The sequence below is a fragment of the Sturnira hondurensis genome, unplaced genomic scaffold (genome assembly GCF_014824575.4).
Source record: "Sturnira hondurensis isolate 20B ecotype Veracruz unplaced genomic scaffold, ASM1482457v3 Scaffold0022136, whole genome shotgun sequence".
Taxonomy (NCBI): domain Eukaryota; kingdom Metazoa; phylum Chordata; class Mammalia; order Chiroptera; family Phyllostomidae; genus Sturnira; species Sturnira hondurensis.
Genome location: NW_028094767.1, coordinates 2,535,427 through 2,555,292, shown reverse-complemented (window position 1 = coordinate 2,555,292; position 19,866 = coordinate 2,535,427). Strand labels below are relative to the sequence as shown.

Genomic DNA, 19,866 nt, shown 5'->3' with positions numbered 1-19,866 from the left:
AGAAATACTATGCCCAGAAGTTTGATAATTTAGGTGAAATGGACCAATTCCTTGAAAGATATAATCTGCCAAAACACAAAAAGAAACAAACTGAATATGCCTATATCTATTAAGGAAATTGAGTCAATAATTAGTGACTGGAAAATGAATGCACCTGGTCCCACTGTGTTTACTGCTGAATTCTGACAAACGTTTAGAAATTATACCAATTTTCTACAATATCTTCCAGGAATCAGAAGCAGAGGGAAAACTTTCTAACTCATTTATGAGGACAGCGATGCCCTAATACCAAACCAGATGAAGTCACTGCAAGAAAATCACAAACTATTTCTCATGAACATAGATGTAAAAGTCCTCAATAAAATAATTGCAAATCTATTACAACTAAGTTCCTTTGTAAAGATGATCAATACTATACTTTCCGGATTAAAGATTAGATAATAGATATTAAATGCATAATACATTTGCCTTTTAATCTATTTCCTGGGTGCTCCAATGGCCCTGTAATCCTATTTATCCAGAGATGATTCATTGACAGTTGCAGTTAATTTCATGTGAATTGATCCATCAACCCAAGATGAACCAGGTCTAGTATTTTTCCCCCTTTAATCCTGGGCACAGATCACAGTTCCTAGCATCATAATAGATGTCTACAACGTTTGATGGATGTTTGATATGAGATTTGTTGAGACAATTTGAAGACACTTGACCTGGTGCATTCACCACCAAAAAAATTTACTCAGGCCCTGGCTGATGTGGCTCAGTGGATTGAGTGCCAGCCTGCAAACCAAAGGGTTGCTGGTTCAATTCCCAGACAGGGCACATGCCTGGGCTGTGGGCCAGGTCCCCAGTTGAGGGTGTGTGAGAGGCAACTCACAGACCCTAATCAAAGCAGGGACACCCCCAGCTGGCTTGCCTACCTGGAATAATATGCCCAGCTGCAGAGCCGGGCTGCAATTATGGGAATCCCTCCAGCGTTTATTCAGTTTATTCCCTTAGCTCTAAAACTACACCAAACATTCAGGTCAAGTATTGAAGCCATAGCTCTCAAGCCCTAGATTTTAAAACTGTGGGCTATTAAATCTGTGGATTACGACCAACATTTTGAAAACTAATATAGGCTTAAATACATCAAAGCGCTGCTCACATAGCAATGATAAATGCTGTTTTGATGTTCAAAACATTTGCGGGTTCAAAGGTTCAAAACATTTGAACCTTTTGTTTCAAATGTTTTACCTGTGTGTTGGGTCAAGTTGTAAAAGTGGTGGGTGTTTGGGAGTCACGGTCACAAACACTTCTGAAGTTTAGTAGAGAAAGCGCAGAGAGCTTCCAGGCAGCCCCAGGCCCCAAAAGAAGCAGACGTAGGCGCACGGACTCGTACACACGGGGAGCTCGCACGATTACGAGAGGGGATTGGTCCGACCCTGAAGGTCCGCCCACAACTTCCCGTCCACCAATGGATGTGAGGCCAGGAAGGGCCGGCGCACGTGCGGGACTAGCCTCGCGCGGACTCCTCCAGTAGCGGCTGCGTGAATACTCCTGGAGACTAGCCTCCGGCGGCACGGTGGGCTAATGCGGGGCCGAGCGGGAACGGCGTCGGACGCGCCGAATCTTCTTCGAGGTACCATGTCTAGGCAAGAAGTGGGAGCCAACGCCTTCTCCTGGGTCGTTGCCTCTCGGCCCAGCTCGGCAGTGCCCCAGGCTCGGGAAAGGAGGCCAGAGGAAGAGCGGAATCGAAGAGGTCGAGGGGGCCGTAGGGGGGGCAGAGACAGCGACTGGAGGGACCCCACCAACCTCCAGCAGCCTGTGGCCGATGATTCCTGGGATCCGCCACTCTGCTTTGGACTGAAGAACGATTGCGTCGGCGTGGTGATCGGTGAGAGTTAGAAGATGGGTGTGCGAGGGCAGGACCAGGACTGGAAAATGAGTGGGGCCAGGGGTGAAGCCTGGGCAAGGGCATCCCTTCTGCCTTCTCCTTGCCTCCAGTCAGCTCCCACCTAATAAGATTCAGGTCTCTCCCTGTGACATTTTTAGTATCTCGAGGTACTAGAATGATGTCATTTAATGCACAATTTGTTGTTTATGGAGACGGTGTTTGGGGAGAGCAAACTCTTAGAAGACTTGGAAAATCTTTGGGATAAAAGATCAGGGTTACCCCAAAATGAACTAGAAAACAGTGCTGAAATCAAGCTTTCTGAGCACTGATAAGCTTGAACAAGCTTTTCTTAGCCAAAGATAAGAAGGTAGAGGATATTAAAGGGCAGTTTAGAGAAGTGGCCATATCTTGCACATAGTTTAACTTAAATATTTTTTAATCCTAACCCTAGGACATTTTTTCATTGCTGTTACAGAGAGGGGAAGGGAGACAGGGAAAGAGAGAGAACGATGTGAGCGAGAAACATTTATTGGTTGCCTCATCTATTGGCAGCACCTGCCCCGGCCAGGGACTAACCCACAACCTTACAGTGTACAGGACTGGGCACAAACAATATACTAGCCACACCGGCCAGAGCTAAATAGGAATTCATCTGCTGAAAGACAGGATCTTTTTCTTAGTATATCTTAAGTATAAATTCATTTTTGAAAAGCATTTAGAAATTATTGCAGTTTAGCCCTGGCTGGTGTGGCTCAGTGGATTGAGTCTTGCCTGCTGACCAAAGGGTCGCTGGTTCAATTCTCAGTCAGGTCACATGCCCGGGTTGCAGGCCTGGTTCCCAGTAGGGGTCACTGGGATAGGCAACTACACACTGATGTTTCTCTCTTTCTCTTTCTCCCTCCTTTCCCCTCTCTCTAAAAATAAATAAATAAAATCTTGAAAAGAGAGAAAGAGAAATGATAGGAATTTAGATGTGTCCCATTTATTAAATCTGATGATGAATCTCAGCATTTTACCATAAGGTTTGGGAGCTAATATTTTGTTTTACCCTCCCCACTTTTAACCTGTTTTGGAAAAAAAAGAACAGATTTTGTAGGCTGCTAGGAAATAGAACAATATATTGTCCTACTCTTATAGAGTGATTGCTTGACCAGCCAGAGATTAATTGACCCCTCAAGATGTGTCAGGCTCAGAGATCTGAAGAATGATGCTCTGTGAATGAAAGTCACGAAGTTTGCAGTAAAAATCACTTAACCCATGGCTGGTGTGGCCCAGTGGATTGAGCACCGGCCTGTGAACCGAGAGGTCACTGGTTCAATTCCTGGTCAGGGCACACACCTGGGTTGCAGGCCAGGTCCGGGGTTGGGGGCTTGTGGGAAGCAGCCAATTGATGTCCCTCTCATACATCCTCATACATCAGTGTTCATCTCCCTCCCTTCCCCTCTCTCTATAAATAAATAAATAAATCCTTTTTAAAAATAAAAACAATAGATAAAATTAAAAAACTTTTTAAAAATCACTTAAGCTCTCAGCACTTATGGAGTACCTACAGAATGCAGGCACTGTGCTAGAGAGCATCCACTTGATGTTGATTCTGGATCCAATTTTTAAAAATAAATACAACTTTAACTTACAAACCAATTTTAAATGTGTAGTGCAGTATTGATAACTGTAAGAATACTGTTGTATAGATCTCTACAATGCTTTTATCTTGTATGGTTGAACTCATTGAGTAACTCCAGTTCCCTCATTTCCCATTCCCCATCCTTGGCAACCACCATTTTACTTTGTTTTTCCAAGTTTGATTACATCAGACACATCGTGGAAGTGGAGTCATGCACTGTTTGTTTGTTCATGATTGGTTTATTGCACTTAGCGTAATGTCCTCAAGGTTCATTCCTAATGTCACAAATGGTAATCGGGCTGAAAACTACCACTGTATGTTCAGGCCATGTTTTCTTCATCCAGTCATCTGTTGACAGACATTTAGGTTGTTTCTGCCTCTAGTGTGAATAATGCTGAAATGAACATGAGAGTGCAGATAGCATTTTGAGATCCTGATTGCAATACTTTTGCATAAATACTCAGAAGTGTGATTCCCAAAGTGCAGTGTAATTCCATTTTTAATTTTCTAAGGAAACTGTGCTGTTTGCCATTGTGGCTGTACCACTTTACATCCCTATCAGGTGCGCAAGGGTTCCCGTTTTCTCCACATCCTCCTGAACACTTACCTTCTTGATGATGGCCATTGTAACAGTTACAAGGAGATTTCTTATTGTGGTTTTGATATTTGCATTTCCCTAATGATTTCAGTATCTTACCACATATGCCTATTGGACATTTGTGTGTCTTCTTTAGAGAAATGTCTATTCAAGACCTTTGACCATTTTTTAATGGGATTTTTTGTTGTTGAGTTGTTGCGTGCAGGGTTCTGATTTTCCTCATCCTTGCCAACACTTCGGGTCTAATTTGTTTGCTTGGGCTGCTAATGAATCCTTAGTACCTACCTCCAGAAAAGGAGCCTCTTACCATCTACCAAACTTTGGGATAGAGAAAGCTTGCTTCCCTTTTTCCATACTGAAAGAGATCATTGGACCCTGGGAGCCTTTGTTTGGATGACTTAAGAAAGAACTACAGATGGTTCTTTGAGGAAAGTGGGTAAATCCCCCCTTAGTGATTTCAGCTTGCTTTTTTTAAACCAAGGAATAAATAGCACCTTTATTAAATTTGTAGCCAGAAAATAAGTAGGCTAAGAACACAGTAATAACTTTCATTTCTAGCCTCAAATTTCAAAATTTGATAAATCCATATACTGTTCATCACAAACCAATTTGGCATGCAAAAGATAATGAGACTGTCTCTTAAACTTGAATACATGAATCTGGAAAGTAGTCGTTGACTTGCTCGTTGATATTACTACTTCAAGTCGAAGGGATTCTCAGGCAGGTGTTGTCATTCAATAGTCATAGGCACAGTATGTCAAATTGCTTTTAAAAATATCTTTATTTTTAAAAACAGGTCGTGGTGGGTCAAAAATAAAGGACATCCAAAGTACAACAAACACCAAAATACAGGTAGGTGATCTGTCTTCTTAAATCCAAAAAGCTCGTAGTTCATTCCCATCTCTGGTTCTGCTCAGTTGTGAACACGCTGTGGTAACGTAGGTAAGTTGCCACAGCTCTTCGGGCCGCCATTCTTTTCAAGAACTCACCTGAGCTGTGGGCCATTCCAGGTCTTGGGTTTTGTTTTGTTTTGTCTTGTCTTGTCTTGTTTGACTCATAAAGGTAAAAACCTTTAGAGGTAATCTTCGCTGAAGAATGGGATCACTGGGGACTATTTGTCATGCCCTTCCTGACCCCCCATTCCTCAAACCCTGAGCTGTTCCTGTTTCCCAATCTCAGTACACACCAAGTTCCCAAGCACAGATTACTAACTTCTCATGATCCCACAGGGAGGCCACCATTGTTGAGTCCTTTCCATTCCCTGTATTTCTCAGAGGAAATCACATCACTCGGAGCATTTCCCCTAACCGAAGCACCCTGCTTCCATTGGTCCTCCTCTAACCATTCTCCACTGGCCAAAGAGCTGTGGCTGGAGCTGTCTTTCCAGAGCACGAATTCTGTGTGTTCATGACCTTTTCCTGTGTAAAAGCCTTACATAATATCTCAGGCACTCATTGATGGCAGTACTGTATTCACTTTACACTTTTATGTTATTAGAAGTTGAGTGATTGTTGGAGGGGGCAGGTGGCAAGGGGACTTCAATCACCAATTTTTTCCCTTGTGTATAGGTAATAAAGGGGTGTCCTGAAGCGGAAATCAAAATTTTTGGTAGCAAGGCAATGCAAAAAAAAGCAAAAGCAGTGATAGATAATCTTGTTAAAAAACAACAGAATTATAACTCACAACCCAGCGTTGGTAAGTAGTTTTTGCCCACTAAAGCCCTGTAACATTTTTTAAAATTTCATTACATTTTATAAGCCATATCATACCTGATGCTTTTCTTTATAATAAAGCTTTAGGTTGCCATTATTAAATCTAGTCTGTTACAGAATTGTTTTCTGTGGAATTCTAGGATGCTTTTTCCTCAAATGAAAACACTTAATTTCCTTGGTTAAGCCTTTCCGTTTTATTTTAGCCATAGATGAGTGAAAAAAACCCATTAACTTAAAAAAAATTCTTCTTATTAATGATAGAGCAAGAGTCAGTCTTGACTTCCTGTTTCTACAATCTCTTCCCTGGAATGTTACCGACTTTGAAAACTCCCTGATTATTTGGTATTTTAGAAATCTCAGATCTGCTTGAACTAAAGAAAAAGCTTATTGAACCATTTTCAGAAGCAATAAGGAAGTGAAAAAGAACCGAGTCTTGGGTTCAAGTGGCAGCATTGCCTCTTAGTGTTTCTTGGGGGAACCCCTAAGAACTCTGTAAGACCCCATTTCCTCATCTGTTAACCTGGGGTAACATACTCCTCGTGGATTATTGTAAAGATTAAGTGATTTATGTGATTTAGTAGACACTAGGCTCTTGCGCTACTTAACTTCTCCAATAAGCTACATTTTTCCCATTTCATGAATCTGAAGCCAGTAACTGATGACAGGAACCATGACTAGAATTGCCATGGTTCTGTAGCACTAAAACCCTGCGTTTTACATTGCAGGCATCACTGTCTGGTTCTTAAAACACAAAATAGTAAAATGGTTTTAGGGATTTTATACTAATAAGATTTGTTTGGAAACTAATTAGGTAAAAATATTTTAACAGATGTTGTTGCATCCCAACCTTCTGCTCAAAGAGATGTAAGGGCAGATGACAGTGTTGTTACAGAAGATCAGCCACTACTAATTGATTGGGATCAAATTCGAGAAGAGGCTCTGAAATGGGAGGAAAAAAAGTGGGCAGGTTTGTGCTGTATTCTAACATTTACACGTGGTGTTGGTGTTTCTTTTATTTATTTATTTTTTTAAAGATTTTATTTATTTATTTATCTTTAGAGGGGAAGGAGAGAGGGAGAGAAACTTCAGTGTATGGTTGCCTTTCGTGCATCCCCTGCTGGGAGTTGGCCTGCAGGGAACCGGCCTGCAACCCAGGCATGTGCCCTGACCTGGAATCGAACCTCGATCCTCTGGTTCGCAGGCCTGCGCTCAATCCACTGAGCTACACCAGCCAGGGCTCTTTTTTTTTAATTATTTTTAAGAATTTTTTAAAAAATGTAAATTTATCTATTATTAGGGAGCGGGGAAGGGAGAGAGAAAGAGAGGGAGAGAAATACCAATGTGTGGTTGCCTCTTGCACACCCCCACCTGGAGACCCAGCCTGCAGCCCAGGCATGGATCCTGACTGAGAATCAAACCAGCAACTTTTTGGTTCACAGGCCAGCATTCAATCCCCTGAGCCATACCAGCCAGAGTTGGTGTTGGCATTTCTCTTAATTGAGGTTTTTATTCTCTATAAAATGTAGTACTTTTAGTAATGAGATGTATATGAAAAATGATAGTAAACTTTGCAAAGCTATAGTTCCTAGAACATGTTTCTTTCTATGTTGTCTGTGTTGTGACTTGTGCTGTAAATGGGAAGTTAAAATATTACACTTACCCATACCTTGCCTTATTTGAGATAGCTTACTGCAACAGTTTAATAAAACAGAAAACGAGGCCCAAGGGAAAATCGAAGGGAATGAGCATGCCGACCCTGAGTTGTTAACACTGTTGCTGTGATTGAGCACCAGCTGATCCTGGACCATCCTGACTGACAAGGGCAAAATAAAAGGGAAAAACATTTAATGAGCGTGCAGTTCTTGAGAAGAAATAAGTCTTTAACATTTGTTGAACTTTAGATGAAATTCCTACTTGGAATTATCTATGGAATAAAATGTTCCACGTTCCGGGTCACTGCATTTCAGAGGAAGTTTGAGCATTGAACTTGGCTATGGGAAAGAGGCAGCAGCACAGCATCATTTATTCAGAATTAAAACGCTAATGCAATAATACATGACGCATGTTAGCAATGACTAATTCCACTATGGCAGTCAGCCCGTCTGCACATTAAGTTTCCAGTGCCACCTCAACAAGATGGGGAGATTTGGGACAGGTGGCCAGAGACAGGATTTAAGTTTGGAGGAGGTACAGTAGGCATTTGTGAAAAAAAGATATAGTAGCTTCTTAGTGTAGAATAAGGTAAATATTTTATTCCTAAACAGTAATGGGATGTACCTTCAAGGAAAAGATAGTATCAGTTCACTGTGTTTGAGAGAAGATTCATCAGTTGTGATGATCGTGTCTTGTAAAGCTTGTTTTTTTTCTTTAATACTTAATTTTATAATTAAAGATCTCTTGCTTGTGTGAAAAATGTAATTAAAAGGCAACTGAAAATGGGAGATGTAGATTCTGGCCTAGGCCTGACGGGTAAATTGCACAACTGTCTAAAACTGTGTGGTTGCGAGGCAAACCTGATAGTATTTCGTGTGATTCCTGTTACTTTGAATACGTGTCAGTGAAATGTAAGTTGTCATTATTTATCAAAGTTTGAATTTCATCTTTGTCCCAGATTTACCTCCAATTAAGAAAAACTTTTATGTGGAGTCAGAAACAACAAGGTCAATGTCACAAGCACAAGTAGACCTTTGGAGGTGGGTTGTTTTATTACTTCCTTGAGTATTTGTATCGTTGTGTAACTGAATTAACTCATTGGACAAAGATTTGAAATGATTGCATTTGGAGTCTACACAATTTATATTCAAATGAAAACTTGGCTGCATCCTATTTAGTATATATGAGATTATTGCTATCCAATGAAACTTTCTGCATGGATGGAAAATGGGCTATGTTTGTGTCTGACAGAGTAGTTACTTACCATATCAGGTAAGTTACTTACTTACCTCTTGAACCCCTAAAATATGGCTAGTATAACTGAGGAACTGAATTTTTAATTTAAGAATTTAAATTAAAAAACCATGGGGTTAATGCCTGCTGTATTGAATAGTAGTTTTAGAGAGTATTTCTATAGCTGTTGGAAATCATAACAAATTGATCTGTTATAATAATAATATAATTATTATTATAACAGATTATTATTATTAATATATAATAATATTAGAATAATAGAATAATCATTCTATTATTCATCTGAATAATAGAATAATCATTCTATTATTCATCTGAATAATAGAATAATATCTTACTCTTCAATCCTTATTATCTGGAATTAAAGGTCCTAATGGCAACATTTTTAAAGTTAATGTCTGCTGTAAAACTAAGATAGTATAGCAGAAAAAATAGTTATCCCAGGGTTGGGGTAGGGCTCAGATGTATGACAAGTAGCTAATATTCACCTGCCAAATGAGAATAATTCCCACTTCACAGGATTGTTGAGGTTAAAATAAAGAAATATGTGTGGAATATTGTAGGCCCTCAAGTGTTCGCCAAATCTGATTTTGAGTCATGCAGCATATAATTTCCAGGCTCTGTTTCTAGCCTTTCCATGAAACTTTCACTGGCCCATTCACATATACAGTGTAATTTTTCCTTCTTTCTGAGACTTTTCTGATAAGAAAAAGATGGGCTGACTTCTTTTTCTTAATGATTACATTTTACTGTAACTTTACTAACAGTCTGGTTATAATCAGTTGCAGTTGAATTTCTAGATACGACCTGAACTAATGCCAGAAAATTTCTTGCTTGGGAAATAAAGGGACCAAGGCCAATAATATCTGTGCTGTTTTCCCTTAAAGGAAGGAAAATTACAACATAGTGTGTGATGACTTGAAAGATGGTGAGAAACGTCCTATCCCCAATCCTACTTGTACGTTTGAGGATGTTTTTGAATGTTATCCTGAAGTTATGGAAAACATTAAAAAGGCAGGTTTTCAAAAGCCAACACCAATTCAGGTATGCTGAATAATTCTTTAATTCTGATATTTCACTAATGGTCTACCCCCTAAACAATGCCTGTTGGAAGTTAAGTCACCAGGGAGCACTTCCCCAGCATTTCCTGCACCACCAGTTCCCAGCAAACAAAGTGTTTGTGGAGAAAAGTTCGGGGCTGGGACAGGAGGGACACTTGACACAAAGAAAGGACTTTTTAGTTTACTATTTATCATTCTGTTTAGTCACAGGCATGGCCGATAGTTCTACAAGGAATAGATCTTATAGGAGTGGCCCAAACTGGAACAGGGAAGACACTGTCCTACTTAATGCCGGGACTTATCCACCTTGACTCTCAACCAGTGTAAGAATTTCTACAGCTGAGTTCTCTAAAGGGGTTAATAGATCTGGGTACCAAAAATGCAATTCCAGTTTCCTTGTTGGTTGCATTGGTACAAAGGTAATGACCAATCTCAGAAAAATACACTCGTACTGTATTGGTAAAAGTATAAATTTACAAAACATTTTTGGGAAGTCCCTGACCAGTGTGCTCAGTTGGTTGGGCGTCATCTGGCAAAAAGAAAGGTTGCTGGTTGGGCTCCCAGTCAGGGCACAGTCCTGGGTTGGGGTGCATGCAAGAAACAACCAAATGATAGGTGTTTCTCCCTCACTTTGCTGCTTCTCTCCCTTTCTTTCTCCTTCCCTTCCCCTCTCTCTGAAATCAGTAAAAGGGAAAAAACCCACATTTTTTAGAAGCAATGAAGCAATGGAAATAATTTGTTTAAATTATCGTGTCCAGTATGACTATGTTAGAGAATGTTTGACATAGAAAAGCATTGGCCACATTAAATGAAAAGGCTTCTATCTGGGCCCTTGGATTGTTTGTTTGAATGTCTTTCCATATTTCTCCACTTTTTATGGTGAATGCATGTGATTTTGACACTCATTGCTATTGTATCTGAGGGAGGTACTTTATTCTTCTGTTTTCTCTCCAAAGAGCTAGAGACAAAAGGAACAGACCCGGCATGTTAGTCCTTACACCCACTCGAGAATTAGCTCTTCAAGTGCGAGCTGAGTGTTCTAAGTATTCATATAAAGGTCTTAAAAAGTAAGTCATTTCTTTGGCTGTTCTGCATCAGCATCTTAATCATTTGTAGCTTTACACATTCTCTCATTATTTTTCCCACATTTTGAGAATCTGATTGGCTCAGCATGGGTCAGGTATTATCCCTGACCCAGACCAACTGTAGCCAGGGTGGTGGGGTCAGTAACAATGATACAGACACGGCTCTTCAAGACGGACATGCCACCGCGATGGCGGATATTCATAGTTCTCAGAAAGGGGCAAATAGTGCCAAAGGCATCTGATACTTTTTTAAAATTTATATACTTTTTATTTTATTTTATACCCTAGACACTTAGGTTGGTTGGGATTTTGAATATGTTTGGATATTCCTTGCCTGAACATGAACCTCTGTGTTTTTTTAAGCGTTTGTATATATGGCGGTGGAGATAGAAATGGACAAATACAAGATCTGACAAAAGGTGTAGATATCATTATTGCAACTCCTGGAAGACTGAATGATCTGCAAATGAATAACTTTGTCAACCTGAAAAGTATAACCTACTTGGTAATCATGGAGTTAGGGGTCTGAGATACTGGAAGAACTGAACGCTTATTAAAACAGTCTTTTAGAATGGCTATCCATTTTATAATATTTTTTATATTGTAGGGATATTTCCCATTCCCTTTAATATGTTAAAATAAGGATTTAAGATAATTTTATTTTAATGTTTTTATAAATGTTGGAAAATGTGGATAAGTACAAAAGAAAATCAAAATCCGCATGGATATTTGGATATAAACTTTTTTCATTAAATAGATTTAGAAAATACCTAAAAAAATCAAATCAATTTATGTTAAAACCACAAACCACTTATTTTCTTCTGGAGAAATTAAAGTATTAGCTTATGAATAGGGGAAATAAGAAAATTAGCTGTTAGTATCATATTTATAAGGAGAGAATAGGTATTAGCTACCTCTCATATCTAGCCACAAACATTTTTAATGCAGGTATTAGATGAAGCTGACAAGATGCTGGATATGGGATTTGAACCCCAGATAATGAAGATTTTGTTAGATGTGCGCCCAGACAGGCAGACGGTTATGACAAGGTAGGTCTGTGCCCCACTGCTAGTCTGCAACGTAGGAATCACTGGAATAGAATCCAGTCTTTGGGTGATTTCCCTGCAGGATTTTGAGAGCATTTCTTTGAAAGTATTTTGAGATCCTTAGGTGAAAGGTATCATGTCATCACTGAGTATAGCAATTCAGTGTGTCAGTGTCACGAGAACTGTTGGTTTCCTAAGTTACAGATGTCTATAAAAACAGGGGGGGCGGTGCCTGGAGGAGACACTGAGTTTCACAGTGGGGTCTCACATTTGAGTAAGTGATCCCTTGTTCTTAGAGGTAAACATTTGACTGCTGAATACTTTTTTGCCAAAGGTAAAACTGAGGAAGCAATGATTGTTACTTAAATGCAGAGTAATTCATAACCATTTTCTTCTTTGTGTCATTATCATAAAAAAGAATATAATTGAGGAAATATAATTTTGTTTCTTCCCAGCTAATTACTGTGAGAGTATAAAAGGTGGTTACTTCTATAATATACATATGTTTAAGAAACATTTATATTTATATATCCTTTCATCAGTACACTTAAAATGTTTTTATTTGGCATAGCACTCAGTTTTGCCTGCTCGCAGTGTATGAAAAATACAAGGTTTTTGGTTTTTTTTATAAAGGCCAAGAGAAATCTAACACTTGAATACATCTTACCAAAGATTAGAGTTTAAGGTCTAAATCTCCTTCACCTTTGGCTTATAAACCTGTTTATTAAACATATTTAAAGGTTTTTTCTAGTTACCTCACTAAAGTTGAGCAATTCTCTCTGAAGTACTTATTGAAAAGTACTACATCTGTCTTTCATGAGCAATTTGGTTCATAGCATTCTTAGAGAAACTTAGTAATGGGTCTATGGCCATACCACCCTGGACCTGCCTGATCTCCTCTGATCTCGGAAGCTAAGCAGGGTGGGGCCTGGTTAGTACTTGGATGGGAGAAACTTAGTAATGGTTGTTTCATAGTAAATTCTTCCTGTTTGTATATCTTGTTTTATTTCCAGTGCAACATGGCCATATGAGGTCCGTCGACTTGCACAATCTTATTTGAAAGAGCCGATGATTGTATATGTTGGTACTTTGGATCTGGTTGTAAGTTTGTTTTTTATTACTATTGTTAAAAATATTTTTTCAGCCCTGGCTGGTGTAGCTCAGTGGATTGAGCTCAGGCCTGCAAACCAAACGATCGCGGTTCCATTCCCAGTCAGGGCACATGCCTGGGTTGCAGGCCAGTTCCCAGCAGGGGACGCATGAGAGGCAACCATACATTGATATTTCTCTCCCACTCTCCTTCCCTTCCCCTCTAAAAATAAGTAAATAAAATCTTTAAAAATATATTTTTTCAATGCAAATGGAGAGCTTTATTTGATTGGTTAATATGTTATTACACTTATTTTTTATTAAATGTATTGGGATGACATTGGTTAGTAAGATCACATAGGTTTCCAGTGTACATGTCTATGATACATGGTGTCTGTATTGCATTATGTGCTTAGCACCCAAAGTCAAACCATCTTCCAAAATATTTCTTATGAATTACGGAAATTGTAATTGCTTGGTGTTTTGACAAATCTCTGCCCGCTCCTTGATTTTAGAGCAAATACTAGGTACATAGTGGTTCTATCCACAAACATTTCAGTATATGTGTCTAAAAGGTTAATTTAAACATAACTGTATTATATATTACACCTACAATTTTAATAATCCTTGAATACCATGAAACATCCAGTCATTGTTCGTATTTTCTGGATATCTTTTTATTAACCCCATGAGAATTGGGTTTGAAACAATTCTACACAGCTGTGCATATATTTAAACCTGTTGTTCTGTTTTTGTGAAGTTCAGGTAGATTGGTGTATTCAAATGATGTTAATAATTATACAATTTATAATGAAAGATCTCCATTATATCTCTTCTCCATTATAAAGTTTTCTGGCCTTTTACATAAAAATTATAATTGTTTTTTCAATTAGTGATTAATGAAAATTGCCCTTTTTTAATTTAATCACTAGGAGTAATAATGGCTCATTGCGTAGCCCCATTTCATTAGATTTCATGAAAAGCAGAATAAATGTTTGGGTCTTTCCTTTCATTAAGTGTTATTAACATCTATTTTATCTTTGGCTCAAAAAATAGTGCTAATGATATTTTGAAATTTTGCATTGCATTGTCAATATATTCATTGAATGGAAACTTTTGTGTATAAAGTAATTATCTTTCTTCTTAGTTAGGGCTACATTCAAAATTCATGACACCTTTCGTAAGATTAGCCTCCCTGCACGGTTATTTCTTGTCCTACAACGGTAACCAACCTTCAGCACACTGCCAACCATTCAGGAGTTCCAGCTTCTCGTGGGTGAATAAGTGATAAAGCATGAAAGGCTGAGCTACAAATCTTTGAGTAGATAGATATTTTTGTGAAGACCTGCCTATTTTCTGTTAGCAGTTTATTAAAACATTAGTCTCTGATGGAAATAAGATTTATTTTGAGCCAGATTATGCTATTTGCCATCAGTGTTGATGTGCTATGATCTTTGAATCTTTCAGGCTGTAAGTACTGTGAAGCAAAATATAATTGTCACCACAGAAGAAGAGAAACGATCTCATATTCAAACTTTCCTGGAGAGCATGTCTCCCAAAGACAAAGTCATAGTGTTTGTCAGCAGAAAAGCTGTGTAGGTATTTTTTCTTTATATCCTTAATCATCAAATTGATTTGTTTAGCATTCTTTTTATTTGTACACTAATTTCAAGTGGAGGTGTATATGGCTTTCGGTAGGTTATTTCAGGCTTTTGCTAATAGAAGTAAAATAGTGAGCTGATGGCGGCATTGGAGTAACCACCTAAGGTCACTGACTTTGTTTGCTCCAGTGCTGATCACTTATCCAGTGACCTGATTCTCCGACACGTCTCAGTAGAGTCCCTGCATGGCAACAGAGAACAGAGCGATCGAGAGAAGGCACTAGAAGACTTTAAAACAGGTACACTTATGTAATTACTGTTTGTTGCTTTTGAAAAGTGTGCAGTGCAGGTGATTGGCTGAGTGACAGCTCCTTTCCATGGAACCCATTTCTAAGATCTGCCCTCAGTTTACAGACCTCAGACTATGCCTGTTAGAGCTGTAAATACTAACCAGCCTCTCAGAACTATGGAAACTCCAAAGAGCTAATGTTTAAACCTGGGTGTCAAGGCAACAATTTGCCATGGAGGATATTTTTCCTAGTTTACCTGAGATGCATGGATCTTTTACAACATGGCTCAGATGATTCGGGGACCATTTGCTGAACCATGGTATCTATTGTGTTGTAGCTTGCCAGCAGTTGAGAAGAAAAACCAAATATCCCCTTCCCATCTTCACTACCTTAAGTGTTTCAATATTAATGGCGGTAATACTTCACCTGGTCAGATACTAGGGGCAAATATACTTTCTGATATGTCTTAGATTGGCTTATGTGAGAATGTCTATAATCCTTTGGCTTTGCTCTCTAGGTAAAGTGAGAATACTGATTGCTACTGACCTGGCATCTCGAGGTCTCGATGTCCATGATGTCACACATGTCTATAACTATGACTTTCCCCGGAACATCGAAGAGTATGTGCACAGAGTAGGGCGCACTGGAAGAGCCGGGTAGGTAATCATAGCCTGCCCATGAAAGGCATCAACTCTGGCCCTGACCAGCCTGGCTCTGTTGGTTGGAGCATCATCTCACAAACCCAAAGGCTGCAGGTTTGATTCCCAGTCAGGGCACATGCCAGGGGTGCAGGTTCAGTCTCCAGTTGGGGTGTGTTCCATGGGCAACAGATTGCTGTTTCTCCCCTTCTCTCTCTCCCTCCCTTCCTTCCTTCCTTCCTTCCCCTCCATCTAAAATCAATAAGCATGTCCTCTGGTGAGAATTAAAAAAAAAAAAAAAGCCAACCTTGGCTCCACATGTTATCTAGAAAACTTTTTTTCTCTTGCCTGTAAATTGTCTGAGCAGCCCAAGAACCTGCTTTCCTACTTCATTTGTGCCCAGTGGGCCTGTTTCAGGTTCAATCAGACCTCTCTGTGGTTGGCTGCATGTAGCTTTTCAGTTCCACTTTTTACTTTATATCTAGAGTGTCACAAAACTGATGGGTACCCAGTGGTCACCCTCATCGGAGTTGGCATGTTTAAGGGGACCGGTTCCCACAGAGAGCACTGCTAGCACAGACCCTTGTAACGTGCCCTTTAAACAATGGCAGGTGTTTGGATTCCACATTGCTGTGTAAACGATGCTAAATTCTGACGTATAATACATGTTTGGGCTTGTGAGAAAGTTGAGGTTTTGCTGCTGCTGCTTTTATTATTCTGTTTTGCTAACAAAATAATGAATATTAATTACAAGTCAATGTACATGAGTTTCTCCACCTCCCCTGCTTACAGGAGGACTGGAGTTTCAATTACCCTTATCACTAGAAATGATTGGAGGGTTGCCACTGAGTTAATTAACATTCTGGAAAGAGCAAATCAGGTGAGAATATAAAACTCGGAACTCTACCTCGTATGTATAAATGTATAAATTTAAATATATGAACCCAAATCTAAACAAAACTCATGTACAAATGTATAAATTCCTTTTCTACCTCATATCACTTTTCTAATATTCATATACTCTACTTAAACTGTACCTCAAATGTATAAATTCCTCTTTCTACCTCATATCACTTTTCTAATATTCATGTAATTTCACTTATTCTGAGTACTGGGGCTTATTCCTTACCAGGAAAGACAGATATTTAAAAAGTTATCAAACATGTTATGAGGACTGTCCCAAACAAAGATGAGGAGCTGTACTATCATATAATTGGGGAATCTAGTCTAATGAGTCTAATCTAGTCTAATCTAGTCTCATAAGCCTCACTGAACCCCCTGCTGAGGAAGAAACCGTGGGCTAGGAGAGCTGGAGAATGGGATGGTGTCCCAGCAGGGGAACATAATCTGATTAGGGATGAGAGAGAACCTACCAAAGGTGGCCCCAGGCAAGGCAAGTCAAGGGCACTGGGAAGCACCCGGGGCTCTACAGACAGGGAGTGGTGCGGCAATGGGTGTTTTTAAGATCAGTCTGATTTTATAGCTTAAAGGTAAATTCCGAGTTTAAGATGCAGGGAGATGCATTTCATTCTGTTGAAAATATCATGTAATCTGTTCTGGATATTCTCTGATTGAAATGGTTTGGAGGCATTTTAGTATGTCATGGAAAAGCTGCTATGCTAAAATAATAATTTCCATCCTAAAAACACATCTAACGGTTTCAGAGTATCCCAGAGGAGCTTGTGTCAATGGCTGAGAGATATAAGGCAAATAAACTGAAAAAAGAAGTGGAAAAAAAATTGGGAAGACCCCAAGGAAAACCCAAGAAGTTTTATTATTAATGTCTGTGTCGAAAAGTGGTACCAGTCTACTCATAAGAGGTAACATTTGATTAATATATGGTCTTTCCAATGCCTGTTTTCCTTAACTGACTTTGTATGTTTACTGTAGTTAGGATTATCTCTAGCAGTTATTAATGTAATGAATTATTAGGTGTTATTCTTTACCTAAAGTTACCTAACTTCCAGTTATTATATTTATTTATTTATTTAGAATTTATTTATTTATCTTTAGAGGGGAAGGGAGGGAGAGAAGGAGAGAAATATCAATGTATGGTTGCCTCTTGTGAGTTCCCGTTGGGAACTGACCTGCAGCCCAGGCATGTGCCCTGACTGGGAATTGAACCGCAGTCGTGTGGTTTGCAGGCCCACACTCAATCCACTGAGCAACACCAGCCAGGGCCCAGTTATTATATTTAAAGTTAGAAGTATTCAGAGTTAAGAAAATAAACTTTAGGTTGTACAGAAAGATCAACAGTGCAATGGAGTTGGCCAAGGTATGAACTGTCATAACCTCTCTGAGCAGCTTGGTAATGTATCAGTTAAAACACATGCGCCTGTTGATCCAGCAATTCCTCTTCTAAGAATATATTTTATAAATATGTTTGCACGTACAAGTAAAGGTTTATTACAGCATTATTTGTAGTAGGAAAAGACTATTATCTAAATGTCCAGTAGGGCACCTTATGAATAAACTACAGAGAAAATATTTTTGTAAATCATGTTTCTGGTTAGGAATTAATATGCACAATATAGAGAACTCCTAAAACTGAACAGAAACAAAAACAACCCGATTAAAATGAACAAAAGACTTGAACAGACAGTTCTCCAAAGAAGATACACAGGATGGGGCAAAAGTAGGTCTACAATTGTGAGTACAGGAAGGTTTACTTTTGTATTAGTATGTATTATTGTAATATTTCCCATACTTTTGCCTACATTTGCCCGACCCTGTATGAATGGCCAAGAAACATATGCAAAGGTGCTCAGTTTAATCACTGGGGAAATGCAAATCCAAACCACAAGAAAAATCACTTCACACTCATTAGGAATGTATCAGCGTTGGTGAGGATGTGGAGAAGCTGGAACCCTTGTGCACTGTTGGTGGGAATGTAAAACGGTGCATCCCCTATCCAAAATATGGCAGTTCCCCCCAAATTAAAACTACAACCCGGCAAACCTACTGCTGGGAATACATCCAAAAGAATGGAAAGCAGGCTCCCTCAGAGGTATTTGTACCCATGTGCACAGGGAGCAACCTTACTCATAAGGTGGCGGCAGCCCCGCTGTAAATGAACGGATACACAAAGTGGTGTGTAAGAGGAAACTCTGACACACATCACAGAATGGATGACCCTTGAGGACATTATGTGAAAGGATATTATGCTGAGTGAGGACCAGTACTGTGTGATGCCACCTACATGGTCTAGGGTAGGGGATAAAGAGTGACAAAGTGGATGGTGGTTGCCAGGAGCTGGTTGGAGGATGGAAATGGGGAAATGTTTGCTGGGTATAGAGGTTCAGTTTTGCAAGATGAAAAAGTTCTGGGTAATTTTATTGACCATTGTCATCCCAGTAAATTAACTGAAAATGAAAAGAAAATTCTAGAGATGGGTTGTAGAGGAATGAATATACCTAACACTTTAACACTATTGAATCATTACTTTAAAATGGTTAGTATGGTTAAGTTTTGTTATGTATTTCATCACAATTAAAAGTGTTTTAAAGGATTTGGCAACAGTTTGTTTTTCACTACTTATTTTTCAGAATTCAAGTTTTTTGGAGATACACTAACCTGTGTGGAGGTGTGGAGACGTGCTGGCCGTGTTTGAAAAGACCTGACTAGTTCCTAACACAACATGTTTAAAATGTAGAATTGAAGATGTTATACTTTCTTTAATAAAAATCAAAAGTATTTAACTTGAAAATTTTTTTCATGGATATTAAGGAATGTACCATTAAACTTTTTTCACATTTTTTTATTTAAAAAAAATAAAAGTAACTGTTGTCTCCTGTAATGTTGCTGTATTAAGGTAAATCTGTAAAGGGTTAAAGGTTGTCTGCATACTGTCATGACAATGAAAAAGACTGTTAATAAATAAAGATTTGTCTATGATAAAAAGATAAGCTGGCCTCTGTCTTTATGCACAGCCCTTTAATTCTGTGTCTACTGAAGAGTGTTTCATTCGGGGGTTCCTTCCTCACTTAAGGGATCACACTTCCCCTACTTTGAAATGGCACAGTAAAAGTTTCATGGGAACAAAACAGGCGACAGCTGTCTGGTTCTTTTTTTTTTTTTTTTAAGATTTTATTTATTTATCTTTAGAGGGGAAGGAGAGGGAGAGAAACATCAATGTATGGTTGCCTTTCGTGTGTCCCCTGCTGGGAGTTGGCCTGCAGGGAACCCACCTGCAACCCAGGCATGTGCCCTGACTGGGAATGGAACTGTGATCCTCTGGTTCACAGGCCCGTGCTCAATCCACTGAGCTACACCAGCCAGGGCTAGCTGTCTGTTTCTTACATTTTAGTTCACAGCTCCATGCTAAAATAAATCCTAGGAA

General features: G+C 39.1%; 1 protein-coding gene across 1 annotated transcript; it reads left to right on the top strand.

Moving 5' to 3' along the window:
- Positions 1 to 1,572: 1,572 nt before the first annotated feature.
- DDX43 (DEAD-box helicase 43) lies at positions 1,573 to 19,268 on the top strand. The gene is made up of 17 exons (XM_037034342.1): positions 1,573 to 1,876; positions 4,895 to 4,950; positions 5,667 to 5,793; positions 6,640 to 6,777; positions 8,422 to 8,503; positions 9,605 to 9,761; positions 9,983 to 10,101; positions 10,735 to 10,845; positions 11,227 to 11,368; positions 11,812 to 11,912; positions 12,923 to 13,010; positions 14,466 to 14,593; positions 14,789 to 14,898; positions 15,407 to 15,545; positions 16,320 to 16,407; positions 17,192 to 17,347; positions 19,073 to 19,268. Exons 1-16 carry the CDS (start codon positions 1,573 to 1,575, stop codon positions 17,306 to 17,308), a joined length of 2,007 nt encoding a protein of 668 aa, XP_036890237.1. The 3' UTR covers positions 17,309 to 17,347; positions 19,073 to 19,268.
- Positions 19,269 to 19,866: the final 598 nt, after the last annotated feature.